Below are 19,014 nucleotides of genomic sequence, written 5' to 3'. Positions count from 1 at the left end.
AAGTTATATTCTTAAATGATTATCATTACTTAAAAATATTTCTATATGGCATGACAAATACATTTCTAAAAATAGGTTTAAAAGGATTAAAAGACAAAAATGCTGGCATATTCCTGCATTTTCTGTATTAGTGTAAATATAGAACTCTAGAAACAAAAATAAAACTCCATAAATCTACTGCTTTCATGTACAGTTGTAAGAAAACATTGTTTTAAACAGGTTTTTTATTAGAGCTTTATTCATGCTGCACAGTTAAGTATTAACATACTTCAGCTATAGAATGTAGGACATGCCCTAATATCGAGGGACAAAAAAAAAAATCTCAAAATAGAGAAAGAAATTATTTTATTTGAATATTCAATCAACTGTTCCCTGGAACATTTCTTGGTTTAGTTTTGAGCAAACCCTATAGGTGGTGCTCTAACACCGGGATATTTTGGAACACTGCTCCTGTGTGAATGATCTGCATATACTTTACATCTGTTCAGACAAGAAATGGAAGGACTGGAAAGAAAACCGGGTTATTCACAATTAAACGCTGAAGTAAAATAGCAGTTTTCACAGAATCGAAATAAAAACACATGTAAAAAAACCAGAAGGATGTGTAAAACATTTTGGACCAAGCTCGCAGATGTTGGCAAGCAATTCCATGCTCTACTTGGTTACAACTGAAATAGTGCTCCGCTTAAAATAACTTGCCTTTGGGTGAAATTTATACTATTAAAAGTTCACCTGGGTTTTGATGTTTACAAACTGACATATGAGATTTTGTCACTGAGAACCTCTAAGGAATCTTTTAAATTTCCCTAACAAAAACCTTATACCAGAAGATAATCTATTGAACATATGTTCTTTCAGTTTTACAAAGTTCACCTGCTAAAAGTTAAGCCTGCTATACATGTATGTACAGCATATGTCTGGTGAACAGGAACCTCTAAACACTGCTAGCAACTGTAAATTACTACTATGCAATTAGCTTTGCAACTTCCTATGCCAGCACAGCGTACCCTGACAACTATAAACTACTCAATCCAATCCCCCCAGTAGTACAAGCAGTAGCTGTTACTTGTTACATGAGTTTAAACAGAAGAAATTACACATGGGAAGCCCCTATAACCAAGGTGGTATTTTCAGAGCACCATGAAAACTTCCAGTTTTACTCAAATTCAGTTTTTTTAGCCTTTGTTTGCAATACCAACCATATCTCTGTATTTTCCATATCCTGTTGTTTAAGCTGGCTTTTCCTTTGTTTCCACTAAAGCTAACGTTAAAGAGCTGAGGGCAAACTAGGACCGCTTCCAGCACCATGCAATATGGGAAGAGAGAAGCAGATTAAGGAGGGGCATGAGGAAGCAAGAATGATCAGAGGCACTAAGATACAGGGTGGAGTGAATGATACTGCGCTTCTGCTGTAGGAGAGACAATAACCAAACTGAAGAAAGTCTGCATATCACAAAGTGGGGATTCAAAAAAAGAAAAAAAAAAAGGAATGGACTTGAAAAGGGAATCACAGCTTCCTTAACTGAAGGTTAGCCAGATAAGCTAAATGTACTTGCATACTTGGTATACATTCATGCACTGAAATCTCTTACTTATAACTCAGGAGACAACAGAAATCTCCCACTTGCTTAAAAAGTATATAAAGGTCAAGATCAACTGTGTAGAAGCTGCACTTCAGAAGTGCTGTCATTTTGAGAAAGAATAATTTCTCACAGATTTTTAAAATCAAGGATAACCTTTTGAAATAGAAACAGTCTTAAAAGGAGTTTACTTTATAAAGATAATAGCAAGCCTTTTAAAATCAATTCCTGACCCTCTGCTTAACTAGAATGTTTCTTCTAAAGCTTTTGAGAATATAATGTAACATACATTTTATTCATGTGTTTGTAAACATGGAGAATGGGAGCAACATCAAGAAGGGCATGGGAATCAAAAAAAGCAATTCAACTGACAGCACATAAACCAGACATGTATGAATAGAGGCAAACATCTTTTCACTAAGTTGTGAAGAATTTGCACTTCTAATTTCAATTGCTAGTGGCCCTGCAGGCATTTGTCATACAGGTCAGTTACACCTATAGGAACTTAAAATTACAGGAAAACTGACTCGGTTTGTAATAATTTATTAAAAGTATTAAAAATACATAAGAAAACAGCACAATGAAAATTAGAAGAGTCAGGAAAAAAGGAGATGAGTTTGCAACGGAGGTAGAAGCACAAAACAAATTGAGAAGGTTGCATTAGAGAGCAGCAAAGATAGAGTCTGATCCATGCCCAAGATGTTTTCAAATCTCATGCTGCTGGTTGTTAAGATTTTTGGGTGGGAGCAGCTCCCTCCTGCACAACTATTTCTCCATGGGTGTTGTCTCTGCTTACATTCCTCTCAATTCCCCTGTATTCTTTGGTACAATTCTGCTCATCCATCTCCTACCTGCTTTAAACTCTTTCCTTTGTGAGCCTTTATTTTATTAACCATCTATTTGCAACTCTGTTAGTCTGCCGTTACTCTGTTCAGTAGATTGCAGTACTGTAATTAGGACTGAAGATGTTTCACAAACAAAATAACAGTCCAAAAACTCTGCTGAGAGGATAAGCTGTGCACGTGGTTTTCTGGTGTATATGGATTTTCTTGTAGACTTTTTAAAAAACATGTACAACTGTTTCCTTATTCCCTTCTTCCTGAAATTTGTTCACCACCCCACATTACAGAATATGACCGTAAACTACCTACGGGATGTTGACTGGTAAACAGAAGAGATCCAATGGAAACTTTACAGTACAAAATTCAGCTTGCAAGTTATAACAAGAAAATAATTGAGAAACCTATGCAAAAATTCTGTAGCAAGATCTAGAGAAGTAAAGTACCAGTAGTAACAGTGAACAACATGTCAAGGAAAAAAGTCACTTCAGAAAAGCAGGGAGAGGGAGATTAGGGATTTATCTTCACAGTAATGCCAGGAGATTAGTTGAAAAGATAAAAGAATTAGCTTTCAATGTGAACCACAAGATGATAAGGTATGCATTATATTGGACATGGTAAGGACATGAATGCAGCTGGATAAATGATCTAAAGGTGTTTAAAACAGCTTAGAGTAAAAAGAGAATAATGTTGCGATAAAGTCTAAACCATGAATAGGGAGGATAATTATTGCATTTGTAACTCTCAGGAGCCACTGAAAGTCTTATTTGGAGAACTACAGGGGAAGAAGGCATAGGAATCTTTGCCTCCAGGTCAAGCTGTAAAGCTTTAATTTAAAATGGCTTTTGCTCTGCAATAGAGACACACTCAGTAAAAAGGACTCTTTTTTTTTTTTTTTTTAAATTGTTGTGAACAAGTGCTTTCACCAGCGTAGAAGTTCTTTAAAACAGAACAGGGGGGATTGGGTTTGCAGTTGTGACAATTATGGTGCTTCATACCCCAAAGACAGATCTGAAAATAGTTCTCAATTGTTCAGATTTTAAAGGCATAAACACTTGTTCTCTAGTGATAGCTTACACACAAGAGACAACATTCCATTATTGCTGTTGGTAGAAAAAGCGTGCTCGTATATTAGAGGTGTACCTGCAACTTGGCAGATATAATATACAGCAGAAGCATAAATACCAAAGACCACAGAGGTCTGTGCTATTAGAACATAATTTAGGAAGGTAGGTCATGTAGCCTTACAGTGGCAGCATGACAGGAAATCTACCATCAAGACAATCATTTCATTTTAAATCCCTTCTCAGTAGCAACTGTCCAAGAAAATCACTTGCTTGGTTTCAACACCAAGCTGAAGTTGGATTTAGAAAGATAAAAGGCCAGATGTCTTTGGTTCTATTTTACAGAAACTCCGCTTAAAATTGTTCTGATAAATATAAAGCTCTCCAGGTATGCTTGATGAAATATATAATCTGCAAGTTCAAAACCATGTTTGGGAGACCCAGATTGTTTCAAAGGAACTCAAAAATCATCTAAATCCATCCCCATCTTTTATACTTGGGCCATACACCTAACATTTAAGATGTACACACAAAAGAACTGTAAGGAAAATGCCACTGGGTCTGCCTACACACCGTCTTCAGGTTTTCATTAACAGACCACCCCCATCCCCATTATCTCAAAATTCTCCAGTGAAGAATTTTCAAATTATATTAAGATAGAAACTCAAGAATAAAACATTTATTTTTCCCCAGCTGGAAAGCTATTTTAGAACACAGGACAGCCAGAACTACTTTTATATATATTTTTTTTTTTTAATTTATTTTTAAATGGAAGTCCTCACTGGATCTTTCTTCTCAGTAGTTAAAGGTCTGTCTAGCAGCTGCTGTTATCTTGTGTAGAACGTACACTGTGTTCTCCTCTTCTTGGCACTGCCTATTCAAGCATGCTGGCCACAGCACTGAATGCAGAGTCAAAAATTCCATTCACCTCTTGCCCAGCAGATGCTTTTCTGCCTGTATTGTGACCTGTGACACGACTACTGCAGTAAACAAAGGGGTGAAGGGCTGCATCCTGAAAGCTGCATAGCTAGATTTTAGGCTGCCTGTGTATCTCAAACAATCCAATTCCAGCAATAATTGTTCCAACAGTGGCAAGTACCTGTGCTGTTATTTATTATTTACAGTGTGCCATAAATGTACTACGCATGATCCTTGGTGCATTACTACTGCTGAAAAGCAACAACGTTCTTCATGATGCAGCACAAGAGTGGATAGCAAAGATCTTCTATAATTAGCCATTTGACAGTCTTTGAGTGGCAAACAATGGAAGGGAAAAAGAAGGCAGTATGGTGTAACAGAGACCATCCGCTGCCCGCACATTTATCCAAAATCTTAACTGTGTGCACAAGTAGCAATGTAATATTTGAAGTGACACAGCAAGGATAACTACAGTAAGATGTGCAAGCTGTTGCCAAAAAGGGTAAGTTTGCATTTTGACTCCTATTTTAGGAGAAGGGTGTGAAAATCAGTTTGACATCCAGGGATTAGTAGCAGCTTCCCTATGGAAACAATCAGGCTTGTATTCTTCCACCAGCTGAAGAAGAGTGTTTGTCTCCCCATTTGCACATATTCTGAGTATCTGTATCATAAAACACGACTCCGGCTTAGCTGGCACTGCTTACCATCTGAAGAAGAGGCTATATATCGGTATCACCTAATGCCTCAATGGATATACGGTCACCTCACTAAGACAGCCCAGTCCCAACGGTGGCTGCTGCCCAGAAAAGGCCTCAGACCAACCTACTGGAAGAGAATGTAGCAACCTTTGAGCAACACACGCTGCTTTTATACCCCATATTCTCCCAGCATCTCATCAGGTTCTCAGTTTCATGAGTTCTAAAATTCTTTTTTTCTTGTATTAAGGAAACTGTGCAGTCAAGTGTACTGTAGTTTCAGTTACTGCTTCAATCTAATCAGGTGAAACGCATAACTCCTGGATTTATATTATTTGATAGTAGCAGTGTCCAAAATTACATTTCAATAAATTTCATTTCGCAAAAACTTTACTGTGGAAAGAAAATATCAATTCAACTTAAACCAACTTTTCTCTTAGTTCAATGTTTGTATGGAAAAATAATTAAGCAGTCCACTTAGAAAGGCATAATCTGTTCATGAGCATGCAGGTATCAATTTTATCTTATGAGAATTTTTCCATGTTCCAGTTGCTTCATTCCTTATTACATGCTGCAAAAGGCAGTAATAATTTTTATAGCCAAATATCTCTTCATAAGATACCAGGTGGCTTTCAATATTTACTATTTAAGTCATGCATGAAATTTAAACATTACAAAAAATGACTTACCCGTTGACACTCCTGAAATATGCACATTTTCAGAATGTTCTGCAAGAGCACCATTTCCTAAAATTAAACATAATGAATAAGCTAATTTCCAAGATAAAATTTGTAAAAATTCTTCAGATACCCTTTTACAGAACAGAAAGAACAAAACTGAAGTTATTTTAATTAATATTAAACGTTAAAGGTCCTATGTTCATTTTATTGTAAAACTTAGAGAAGAACTACAGAAAAAGTTACTATACAATGAAAATAAAAAACAAGCATCATTGGTGTACTAGGAACAATTTAAATATACTAGAAAGTTAAGGAATGAGAGACTGATAGTAGCAAAGAGTTTTGAGAAACTTCAAGTATTTTAGACGGTAGATTTTGCATGATTTTGCACCAAGTGCTATTTTCTTTTCAGGAAAGGTTTATTTCAATGCATCGTCCCCATCTCCTCCTAGATCAAGATTTGTAAGTAAATGCTATGCAAATAAAGACATCTGGGGGAAGACATCCACCTACTTCATAATGAATTACCGCCAGAAGGATGCTTCAGATACAGCCAGGAACTAGCTACCTTCCAGAGTAACTCCCCATCAATGTTAATTAAAACTAAGTATGCTTCCAAAGGTGAACAATGAGATCCATGTGGTCATCAAGACTTAAGAGATAAAAAAGTTATTCCTCCAAATCTCATACTAGTTTGTACTCCCCTCCAAAGTAAAAGAAGTGGTAGCCCTGTTACATGATGCGACAGATCAAGTTGTATTTGTGCACATTTCCCCACTGAACAGCTGTCATTCTCCTGTCCTTTACTCAACATCTTTTCTTTTAATCTTTACAACAAATCTTTAATAAAAACTTCCAGGCATTTCAAGAGGAGAGCACTACTTTCATAAACAAGCTGCTTTGAATATAGGCAGTGAATCCAAAATTTAAAATACATCACTAAGCAAATTTTAAAACCACAACTCTTAATCCCTCAAAGTTTTGTAATATTGAGGATTTGCCATGTCACACAGATTTTCATACATGGAAAATCAGTTGTTCTACCAGCACTGCAATGTAAGTGCAATATGTTTGGGTAACAAGAACCCTAAATACATGAAGAAAACTCAAATTCCTTTTATACTAAGCTTAAAGACTGTTAGAGGTGACCTAGAACATACACACCTAAGCAAGCATCTCAATGTTCCTCCATTGCACTGGTTACAAATAAAACGTTTTGGAAATTGCTCCCAGGATTGACACCAAATGCACAAACATGTATTTTTTTACTTCCTAAAGACACAATACAGTCAGAAACTTGATGATCAGAATTTGTAGAAAAATACCAAGTCTAATTTTTCTTTAAAGAAAAAAATAAAACAAATTCTTAAGCCCTTAAAAGTGATGCATTTGTGGCTTCCACCCCCCCATTTTTAATGTACTGATTTCACTGCATATATTCACAAATGTTTTTTGTCTCAACTTAAAAAAAAAAATCCATACTGTAACAATTCTCAATGTTCAAAAGACAGAAGTATTTTAAACCAAAACCGATTTCAAATACTGTATTAGTGAACAACTACTTTAAAATTGAATTACTTTCAAAATTAAAATACCTGTAAGTTTTAAAAAAAGCTATTCTACAAATAATTTCTCCATTTTCCATATAAACTGACATGATAAGGAATGTTTGCCACTCTATTTCATGTCTTCAGTAACACTTAGCTCTAAATTTACAAAATAAACACCATCTTTGCTGTGGTTTTTACCTGTAACTGATTCCACAGAAGTACATTTCTGATTGTCTTGTTTTCTATTATTTCCATCAACATAAGGAAAACTTTAACACATTTCAAGATCTCTTGTTTTAAGCTAAAAATCGCTTACCAGTATTCCATTTTTCAAATTACCATAGGGATTATTCAACTTTTTTGTACTTTCAAAAAGGGGTTATTAGCACCTACAGCTATACCTGTAGTTGTTATTGAACACTGCAAATGAGCAGCATGACAAAAAAGAAGGAATTCACAAATATTTAGAAATATGAAAACCCCCAAAGTAATTACGTTGAAGACAGCCAATATCTGGGCACTCCATTGATAGCCCAAGAATCTGAATTACAGACAGGCTGCCTATACATAAAGGCCAGGAAAACAAAAACCCCAGAATTTTAATGATATCAGTTCTGATAAAACTACAATAACAAAACATGATAATACTGACATTACACTGAAGTGATGGAAAGAAAAGCAATGTGTACATAAAAAATTGAGAAAAAACTATAAATCAGTAATAACGAGAAGCACACTAAAATGGGAACTCGCATCCAAATCCTATAAGCATTGACTTAGAATTAATGGCTTAAATTAAGAAGAAAACTTAAGTCAATATCCAAAATGGAACACTTTAATATTTTCCATTTAAATATGCTTTACGATCTAACAATTAATCTCTTGACATAAAGTGATGTCACATTTATTGTCAAACTAACTTCAGTGATTAGCCAGAAGCAGCACTAATGTGTGATGATGAAGCCTCAACTCAGATCCAAGTACCATAATATCAAAATAAGGTGGTTTTTATTAAATTATTTCCTTCCCAATAATCCTTCATTACATGAAAGATGAACCTTAGAAACCTTTCAGATTATTACTTCCTTTTTTACTGGAAATTGTCACTGAAATAAGAGTGTGTTCAGACACCATTTAAGCATTACTAACTGCTGACACCTTTATGAAATTTTTAGGCAATGATCCTTATATGATCTCAACAATTATGTCACATGGTTCCATATAAACTGAGCCCACTAGAATATCAATATATCAGATAACAGATCAGTAATTCCCATTAAGATATGGGAACATAATTATCTTTGAAATTCCTGTTAGTCTATTTAATACAGCAGACTGAGTATATATTTTTTTTTTCCTTAGGCCACCAGTAAGCTTTCCTATTCTTCACCTTTTAAAAAAATATTTATTTTTCATTCCCATTTGAACCTGAAGTTTAAAACTGAAACAGGTGTCACCTAACAAAACTTAACACAAAATTTGCCCCCATCAGTTACAGGAGCTGGTTAAGTCCATGTGATAGCACAGTGCTGGAAGATGCACACCAAGAAGTTCCTGCACAAATCCATTCTGCCTGCAAGAAACTGAGTTAGTTTTTCAAAACCTGACATCTTCCATCACTTTTTTTGGTGATTTCTTAAAAAAAAAAAATTAAAAAAATCACTTGTGTAACCGAGACTATACCCATCTCCTTCAGATCCTTTTATAATTACTTATGATTTGTCATACAAATGGATCGCTTATTTTAGGTAGTATTAACCACAAATGCCTATCAACTTTAGTCCTACAGCTTAAGATATGGTCAGCAACTGCATTTAAGTTAAAAATTCAAATGGACAAGGCTCAAGATAAAAACAAGTGTCTACTATGTTTTTTCTAAAAAAAAAAATATCAAAATAGAATCTTGGACAAATAGGATACATGATATGTTAAACTACTGGTAATCTACATGTTAAACAAAAGTACGGAAAATACTTTTAATGGCTTTCTACTTATGCATACATGGGTTTGTTGCCACCGTCACTGGTAGTATCTCTAAAGATTCCTTGACTGCAATAAAAAAAAAAAATCAGCATCAGCCAATTGGTTATTAAATGAGTTAGATTCTTTATAGAGTGTTTTTACAGTATGGAACAATCTCCAATTTCTGAGGTGCCTTTCTATCTTGAACAACTTAAATCTCTTAAATGTTCAAAGTATGGTTATGGTCAAACTTGGTCACTGATTCCGATGGACTCATCCATAAATTTTTATTTTATTTTCATAGCACAAAGCCAGTCCCTTTGACCTTCATCAGTTTTTTTCTACCCCACTCAAATCTTCTGAGCTGAGATGCTGTCTTGTCTTAGGAACAGGAAGAAATAGACAACAAGTAGTTCCACGAACACTTGAATTAATTCCTTTTGATTTGTGTCTCACAGCTGACTGACCACAGAAGCAGGCAAGAAGACATGAGGTTTGCCTTCAGGTTTTCCGGCAGTTGGGGCATTTCTCCCCTATCAGTCTATATGAAACAACATTAAACACCCCCCCACCCGCCCCTGAAAAACCCAACGCCCTCACAACGCCACTTCCAAACATCCTGGGCAAAGAGCCATGAGCCCTATACTTCTATACAGAGTCTGAAGAGGAGAACAAAACCCTGTGGAAGATAAAAAAAACATAGCCTTGGAAGGTATTTGACTCGCTAACGTCTTCTGAGTTTCATCACAGATAGGAAAATATACACAGGACAGGGGAGTGGGAACAAGGCTGGCAACAAGGAAAACATCACAGCAGCAATCACTCCAAGCAAACTACAGAGGAAAACTATAAGGGGAAAGTGCGGAAAAAACAATGCTTTCACACTTGAAAAACATGACATGTTTGGAAAAAATAGCTGCCAAGTTCTACATATTTGAAACCCAGACAGTAGCAGGGATGCTCGGACTAACGTGGAGGCTAACCACAACGCAGCAGCCTTCACTTTAGGATGTTACCCCTCTACACCCCTCCGTCCCCATAGCCTACACAGCACAGCTTGCTCTCAGACAGGGAAGAATATCAGACTCTAAGGATTATCTGCATATAACTTCAGAGCATAAAACTAAGCCTACAGTCCTGAAATGAGCTTCTCCTCTAAGTTTCACTCATATTCTTGCAGTTTTCAAAAAGGATAGCCAAACAGATTTCTCCCCCTTCCCCCCCTTCCCCCCCAATAATTATGTGTCCCTCTTAGTCAAAGCATTCAGATTAAACAAGACAAGCTTCCACATTCCAGATACATGAACTTGGAGGTTTCAGACAAAGAACAATAAGTTTATCTAAATACTGATGTATTTGAGATAGCAAATAATGACTCCTAAATGAAAACCCCATTTTAATTTCAATTAGACTAAAACCAGTAATACAAATGCACAACAAAGTGATGAACATTGTAAAAGCGCACCCAAAAAATCTGGTACACGTGACTTTGTCTACAGTGATTGTAAAATCAAATTTTATATCTTCAGTTTGGAAGAACATCATGTACTTGGGACTCCGTTAAATCCAGATTGTGTTTTACAGAAAAATTAACTTGACTGTTGAAATGAAAAAGCATAAGAAAAAAAAAATCCATAGTGGCAAACACCACATTTAAGTTACTTTTATTTTTGCTGTTAGACCACAACAGAAATCATGCACACAAATCTCCAGTGAAGCTAAATTCTTCAATCTCAAGATTAAGCCTCTGCCATTAGCTTTAACAGCCAAATTACAACCCCCCCTATAAATAGAACTGTATAAACTAAGGAACTGCTGTAACTGAATGGCTATGAAGGGAGAGCTTTTTCTAAACTACCTTGAGTTAAAAGGTACTCTGGTGCACAATGAATGCTATATAAGCAGACTGAACAGGGTATTTCTCTTGAACTGCAATTATCAGGATCAAGAGATCAACAACACTTCCTGTACACCATGTGCTTCCAAACACCCTTTATCATGGTACGTGTTCAACCTGCTTTACTTTAGACAATGTACTTCATGACCCAACTTCCTTTCTTCATCCTACTTCCAAAATTCCTGTCTACTCTGTTCCTTACAATGAGTACAGTTAACCTGTTTATGCTGCCTCTTGTCAGCTGAAGTTACCTTGCATTAATCTTCACCAAATTTTGCTTCTAACTGACCAAGTGTGCACGATGCCACCAAAATAAGAATCTTACTGTACACTTCCATGAATAAATTGGTGCTGCCTTACATATCACTCCACTAAAAAGCCACTTAGCAATGGTCCTATGATGCCCCAGTCTAAAAATAGCAATATCCTTCTTGATCTGGAGATACGGAAGCTGGAAACATCCATGATGCCTCTGTAACATTCCAGCATGCTGCTTGGAAATGACCCCTTTTGCTAGCACATTTTGTGACACCCCCAGCCAGCGGCCATTCCTCCCTTCCTGCAAATATCTGAGCACCATTGTGCAGAAACAAGTTCCACGTGAAGACGCTGTGTGTCAGGCTGAACCACGGTCACACTTGTCTGCTGAGTCTGTGGGAGAAAAGTGCAAAGGCTAACTGCCTACCCGTCATACCTATGGTTAATCTAAGGTTAAGATGTTACAGCTCAGAGCAAAGTATGCAGGAGATCAACAGAAAAACAAGTACTATCACCTTCCTCCAGATAAACTAGATGATCTTTAAAAGTCCCTTCCAACTTGAGCCATTCTATGATAAAAATATTTGTTCAGCATTTAACCCAAAATACTACACTGAATTATTTAGATGTAGGTCACATGCAGTCAATGAGCCGAAAAAATTAGGTAAGATCCTCCTCAGTCTTTTGGCTCATCATTTACAACCTCCTCATCTCCTGAACGCTTTGCACCTATATTTATTAAACTACTGCACATTGAGAATTAAATGCATTAGCTGCAGGGATTTTAACGCTGTAACAGCAAAAACCTGTATGTCCACAGGCATATGGCCATACTGCTGCCAAACTCAACTGTAAAGCAAGAGCAGTAGTAGACAGTGAATTGAGATTATGTAACTGAGAAAAAAAACCCCACTTTCTATAATCTCAAATGAATGTGATTGTACAAAAGGGACTCTACTTGTTATTTCATCCTTTATAACCTAGAAAAGCCTCTGAGAATACCTTGTTGGCTTCTCTGTACTTTCTCTTCTGTCTGTGCAAAACATGTTCTACCACTGCTAAACCGCTATTACAGAAATTCAGGCTTTACTTTCCTCAGAAGACAGGAACAGAACTACACGTGCACTTCAACATTATGAGAGACAAGGAACTGAAAGTGGAGCAAATAGAAAGAAAAAAAGAAAGCAAAAAAAAAAAGCGCAGTCTAAGCATTTGAAACTTACCCTCCCCGAACAGTTCATGAAATAAACAGTATTATTGCTACAGGGAATGCTTGAAACTAAGGTGCGGCAGAGCTCAGAGTACACAGTCCACTGAAGCCAGGCAACATTTGTTATGTCTCTATTTTCAGTAACAAAGCGAAGCAGAAGTGTCATTCCCAGATTCCTACTGAAACCAGTCACAGCCTTTACAGGTGACACCATTTTATTATTTCCTGCCTTCTGATGGCTTAGTTTGCAATCGCTGCATCCTTTTGATTAGAGTTATGCATGAAATCAAATTAACATGTTTGTGCACCAACAGGTGTTTGGATTAACTACTCAAGATAAGATTAACGATCTACAGTCACCTAATATTTTCACATTTTCATTGTTCTTTTTTATACAGTGCATTGCCTTTTTGACCAGAAGTTTTTGTCCTACACCCAACTGCTACTTACTTCCTTGACAAAGGGCAACACATGCTTTTGTTGAAGTTCATGTATTTCATGACAATGAGAAGCATCATGAGAAGTGACAGTATTGACTTTTAAACATTAACTGATCGATAATCTTCAGGTTAGCTGCAGAATCTTTGCAAGAGTTATAGAAAAATTTTGTATTATTTTTAAATCAAGAGTTTGGTGTCAGCTAGTTATATGCAGATCTCTTCCATATTTCCTTAGGATTCGGTACTGGAAGTCATAGGAATTTCAGGTGGTCATTTGTAAAACAGCATCAAGCTGTGCAGCAAGATGTAAATTATCCTTCAGGTACGGGAAGGATTAAATAATCATTGCTTTTAATAGAAAATTACACATGCAATAGACAGAAACATTGAGAGTGCTGTACTGCTGTGCAGACATCAGCCAGAATTCTCTACTAAAGGCAAGCTGAGCAACAGAGTGACAAGATTTATTCCAAATCCCTACAACAGAAGAACATCTGCTACAAAGAAGATACAGTAAATATATCTAAAATTTCAAACAGTGAAAGCAAATGTTCACCTGAAATGAGAAAGTTGTGTACTCAAATGCTACAATGGCATAATTAATTTCTTTAATTAAGGAAAAAATAAAAATGACTAACAGATGAAACTATGCTGAAATAGTGGCTTATTTAAATATGTTTATGATACAAAAGCAGGAAATAAGCACATAAAATTTCACTGTAAAAACAGATAAAGCACAACATTTGTTTACAATACTCAATGCTGTTATTATATGTAGTACCATTTTTATTTTAGACCAACTGTGATTTAGTTTTATTTAGAAAACTAAGAACTAGAGAATCAATTCTGCAATGGAATTGTTTTATGTAGGTTTTAGATTCTTATTTTCACTTTTTACAACAACCAATATCTACCATTTTGTGCTTAGAAAATTATTGCTTGGGTATAAAACAATGGGTATGGTGCTGCTGAAAGTCTGCGCTGTGTACTTAAAACCTGTTGTCCAACATTGCATTTTTGTATCACCCCCTCATTATTATACTGTCCTTTCCTCCTCACAGAGGGATTTTAAATGACATGTAGCTGCACGATACTTTTGAAAACCAAGTCTTTATTCATCTCTTGGTGAATAAGCACAGCCAGGAAGTTTCCAAATCTACATTCACTGTACAGAGTCTAAACCCAAAGTTAATCAGTACTTGACTGAACAATAGCGCATACTTTTATTCCTATAATCTTGATAACACTGATTTAAAAACGTCCAAAGAAAAATATTCCAATTCTTTTACATTCTTCAGCATTGTAACATTATTCCCTCCATCAAAAAGTCTGTGCTCATTCTTCAAAAATTGACTATTAAAACAGATACTCTAAAAAATCAAAGTTAATGCTTTGAATTTGAAGAATATACAACAGTCGGGTCATAACAGGTACATTAACTTCTCTACCAAAACTACCAAATATATCCTTTATTCCTGATAATTTTATGGTGTTAACTTGGGATTTGTCTACGTTAGTATTTTATTTCAAATAAGGGGCATGCTTCTTAATCTCCTGATCTGGTCCACTTACTCTGCTTTGGTTCACATCACACTGTGGCCTTGGAACCACCAAACTGGGTTCCTTTTAGATGACACGCTCCTACTAGTAAAGGGTACTCACTCCTCTGGGCCACACTAGAGCTAGTCCAAGGAAAACCCTTCAGCAATGTATACAACATTAGATCTTCACCATAACTTGTTTTGCTCCACAAACCCGCTCCTGCCAGGCCGATGCAGAGATACTTCCAGCCACCCAACATCCTAGGTGTGCTCTTCGCTCACCACAGCTCCAGTGCTGCCCAGGAGGCTCCACCTCAACTTCAGGCATAAGCTTCATAGTCTTCGCGGTCATTCTGTGTGAGCAACACAAGTTCCCTTTCTGGATTCATTAAGCACTGCATACATTATTCACTAATATTACACCAATTCTGAATGTTGTTGCAACACACAAAAGAAAATTTACACAATTCCATATAAACCATAACAAGATGCTAGCCTAATGCAAATTTGACACAGATACTGCCAACCAAATGACCCTGAGTGTCCAAACACAGCCCTCAGCACCACTGGGATACATCAAGGAAACATTTGGAAGATACTACAGTCTACAATGTGAGCTCCTGCATTCCTACTCTATAGGTGTGGTGGCTTCTCAGTCAATTTCCACTCTTCCTTCTCCCTTCCATAGAAAGGGACAGCTCTCCCTCATTGCAAATCAAACTGCGAAGCAGCCAGCAGTTCTGTACTTGGTTGTGTTTAATGCAGCACAAACCTTTTCTCTGGGTGTACCAGCAGGAGAGACTCTCACAAGAGAGAACAGGAAACACCTCTGAAAGATCTTTGCACCCCAAATTAGCAAGATAACCCGAGGTTCCTTTATCCTAGGTTGCAAAAGAGAAGCTAGAGTAGTAACTATAGCAACTCTGATTTAATGCTGCAGGTGGAAAAAACCATATTGGGTCATACCTGTAAATCCCATGAGACAATTTTTAATTGAGTAAATTGTTATTAAAATACAAAAGCTAAAATTAATAACTAAACCAACTTAAGAAGAAAGTTCCAGCAAGAACAGTTAAAATATCTCAGCTGTAGTTATAAAAGGTGGGGACAGAAAAGAACCTGGCCTTTTTTTTTATTCTCACTCAAAAATTCCACAAACTATTTATAGACAGCTCTAATATACTTGGCAGCAAGCAGTGCAAATTGGAAATCTAGCAGAAACACTGGCTCAGCTTCAACAAGATTCCCAATTTTAAGCACATAAGTAGTTCTATTCAACCTAGGTCTAGTCAAACCCTGTACTTCTGCCCAGCCAGATATGAAGGTAGTACTTGACTGACCACTGCCTGCAAGTCGTACGTGTTCTCAGGTGGTTGTCTAATGCAGCATTTCAGATTAGACAAACTGAGAGTAGAAAAAAAAATAATCAGATTACTAAAACCAATTAAACAGTTCAAACAGTGAATACAATCTTCTAAATTACAGCTAAATCTCAAGTAACTTTAAAAAAAGATAAGGAAATCAGAGGAAAAGGGAGTAGACCAGAAACTAGGCCAAAAAAAAAAAAAAAGAAAAAAAAAAAGCCAAGAGAGACCATCTCCTTTATAAGGCTTAGGTGCCTATTAACTGATTAGACCCTATCATGAACGTGAACCTAACAATTTGCCCTCCTATTTGAAAACATTCCACTGCTGTATTACATACAAACCCAGAAAAAGCCAAAGTTTCTAGCTATTTTAAACAGCTATATTTAAAATAATAAAACTCAATTATTTTAACAAAGGACTGCTCAGAGCCTTTGTACATGTTCAGCTGCAGTAACTATTCTTTTCTTCTGAAATTCCATTTCAGATACTAAAAGTATTTCACATTTGAGAAGTGCCAGACTAGGGGAAAATTTCAATGTGTGGGCTGCACAGTGCTTATACAGTAGGGGGAAGAGCATTTCAGATTTGATTCATACTCTCCACATGCTTTGTACTTTTATCTACTACAGTTTCTTTAAATCACTGTTACAGTAAAAATACTAGTTTTGTTTTAGCTCCATGCAGGTTTAGATTGATTTCCACCTTAATTCCTTATAACTACAGGAACAAATGGCAGTAGGCAACAGTTTACACATAGCTGGTATATTATATTTAAACAAAAAACACCACCAAAACAAAACCCAAACATCTACAGTCAACCAGATTTTGATCAGAAGTTAGACAGTAAAAGCAGGGCTTCAGGTCATATATTCTTAAGATATAATACAGCTTGTTATCCTGTTTTCTACAAATGATTTAATTCTATTCTGTCTTGAAAAAGTGCTAACAGAAGAAATGAAATCATTATTCCTAAACTAATAACAGCAGCCATCATAAATCTATTATAAGCTTGCAGAAGTGAAAATATTATCTGCTATTACCCCATGAATCCCTACCAGGAACCCTCAAAACACCCAAGCTTCTTGTTCCAGATGACAGTATGACTCAGACTTACAACTGATTTTTTTCCAAAAAAGACTTAAGTAGTGTAGGAGTACTTGATATTAGGGGGTGGGGGAGAATCACGAGGATTTTTGAAAAGGAAAACACTGCTCCACTGCTGCATCTTTATTACGGAGCCTACATTTCATGTGACCAGCAACTCAAAACAGAAGAGACAGAAAAACACTAGTCACGTCAGAAGAAAAAAGAAAAAAATAAAATCATCGCCTAAGATACATCCAGAGAATAATGGTGTCAAAATCCAGAAAGTTCATTGGATTCATAATATAAAATTACAAAATCTATTTATTTTAAGTCTTTATTCAACAGATGGGTGAAGATGTTACAATTCAGGCAGAAATCGAGGAAGAAATCTCATACTTCTGACAGGAGCAAAAGCAGGCGATTGAGAAATCTAACCGTGATTTCCAGATTTGCTAGATTCTTTCTGGAACATTGGCCTGAGTAAACCAGGGGATTCTGGAGCCAAGAGTATATACCCGCTGAGCTTCAACCCTGCCCTCACGAAAATAACAACAATAAATTAGAATTAACTGCAAAGCATCCCAGTGCACTCACTGAAATGACATGACTGAATTGAATGCAAGCCGTTTGCTGGAAAGGGTGGTGAAGCAGCAGTATATTTACATGCACATTTTGCACATACATCAAATATAAAAATCATAAAAGCACAGCATGTTTATTGCATCTAGGAAAAATATCCTCATTTGAAAGATAAAACTGTGTTTTCTTCCCTTCTTGCTACTTATTACTAGAAATAAAACTTTGATTTTGACAACCTTTTATACTTTTTAATGTGTTTTGGTTTCTTCCTGATAGAATTAAAAAGCACTGCAGAGTTCTCAAGAAAGCTTCTTTTCTTTAATTTACAAAAAAAAGTTCACAGAAACCACAGACCTTGCAAGAACTGGTGCAGACTTGTTTATGCAAAGTCTGGCAACTGGAGTTTTTAGACCCCTAGCACCTATTCAGACTGAAACTGAACTTACACAAAATGTCATGCAGTCTGCCCAACTATTTTCCAGTAATACAGGACAGAGTCTCTGTCCCTTATTAATGCTTCACTGAACTAATTAAAGTGTAGAAGTAACCTTCCACAATGTAACTCAGCATGCCACCAATTATATGAACTGCAACAACACCGTAAAAAACACAGCCAAAGGAGGGAAGAACTCCTAAGGCAACTCACTTCTTGCCTGTGCCTTCAACATCTGTAAAACAAAGCTGTTTGTTAATGTCATGCAAACACCCACGTGCAAAATTAATTTCATTATTTATTATGAATAATTTGATCTGTTCTAGTTATAGCAGACAGAAGTGAAGACGTCACAGTTTCGAGGGAACCACAACATGTAGATGCATCCATTCTCACTATTAAAAAGACATTCAATCCACATAGCTCTTGTCAGCTTCAAAATCTCAAATCACTACAATAGTAAAGGCTATTAATTAGCTACACTAATTTCTGAGACTTGCTGAAACTATGCTGCTTATTAAATAGCTTCAGGACTTAGGAAGAATAAGAGCTGAACTTGCTATAACTTGCCAGTCATAACATACTGCATTCCTCAAAATGCACCGTGGATCGCTTCTATTCAAACAAGACAGACATTAATAGAAGACAGATTGCCTGCAAGATATGAAATTGATTTTACTTAGATTAATAACTTTAATTAGGAAACATCTTAAAATTGCCAAGGCATACTCCTGGTACGAACATGCGTGCACACATACTTGCATGACTACGCTCAGCAACCATGTAAGAATTCTGTGTGTGGCAGCCTTGCTACTTTTACATTCTTTCCTTCAAACAAACTAGTTTCAAAGCAAACAAATGATAAGGGAAATATCCAGTAAAATTTATAATCCAGTAAAACTTACTTTATCTCCA

General features: G+C 36.3%; 1 protein-coding gene across 1 annotated transcript in view; it reads right to left on the bottom strand.

Annotated features, from left to right (window-relative positions):
• The window catches only part of LRP12 (LDL receptor related protein 12), a 53,771-nt gene that overhangs the window by 15,483 nt on the left and 19,274 nt on the right, over window positions 1-19,014 (bottom strand). The window contains exon 2 of the mRNA XM_054818508.1: window positions 5,786-5,842. Within this exon, the coding sequence (XP_054674483.1) occupies window positions 5,786-5,842 (57 nt within the window). The remainder of the gene's footprint in view (window positions 1-5,785; window positions 5,843-19,014) is intronic.

This window comes from Grus americana, chromosome 2 (assembly GCF_028858705.1).
Source record: "Grus americana isolate bGruAme1 chromosome 2, bGruAme1.mat, whole genome shotgun sequence".
NCBI lineage: Eukaryota > Metazoa > Chordata > Aves > Gruiformes > Gruidae > Grus > Grus americana.
The sequence above is the reverse complement of the archived record's forward strand: the minus strand, read 5'-3'. Positions and strand labels throughout refer to the sequence as shown.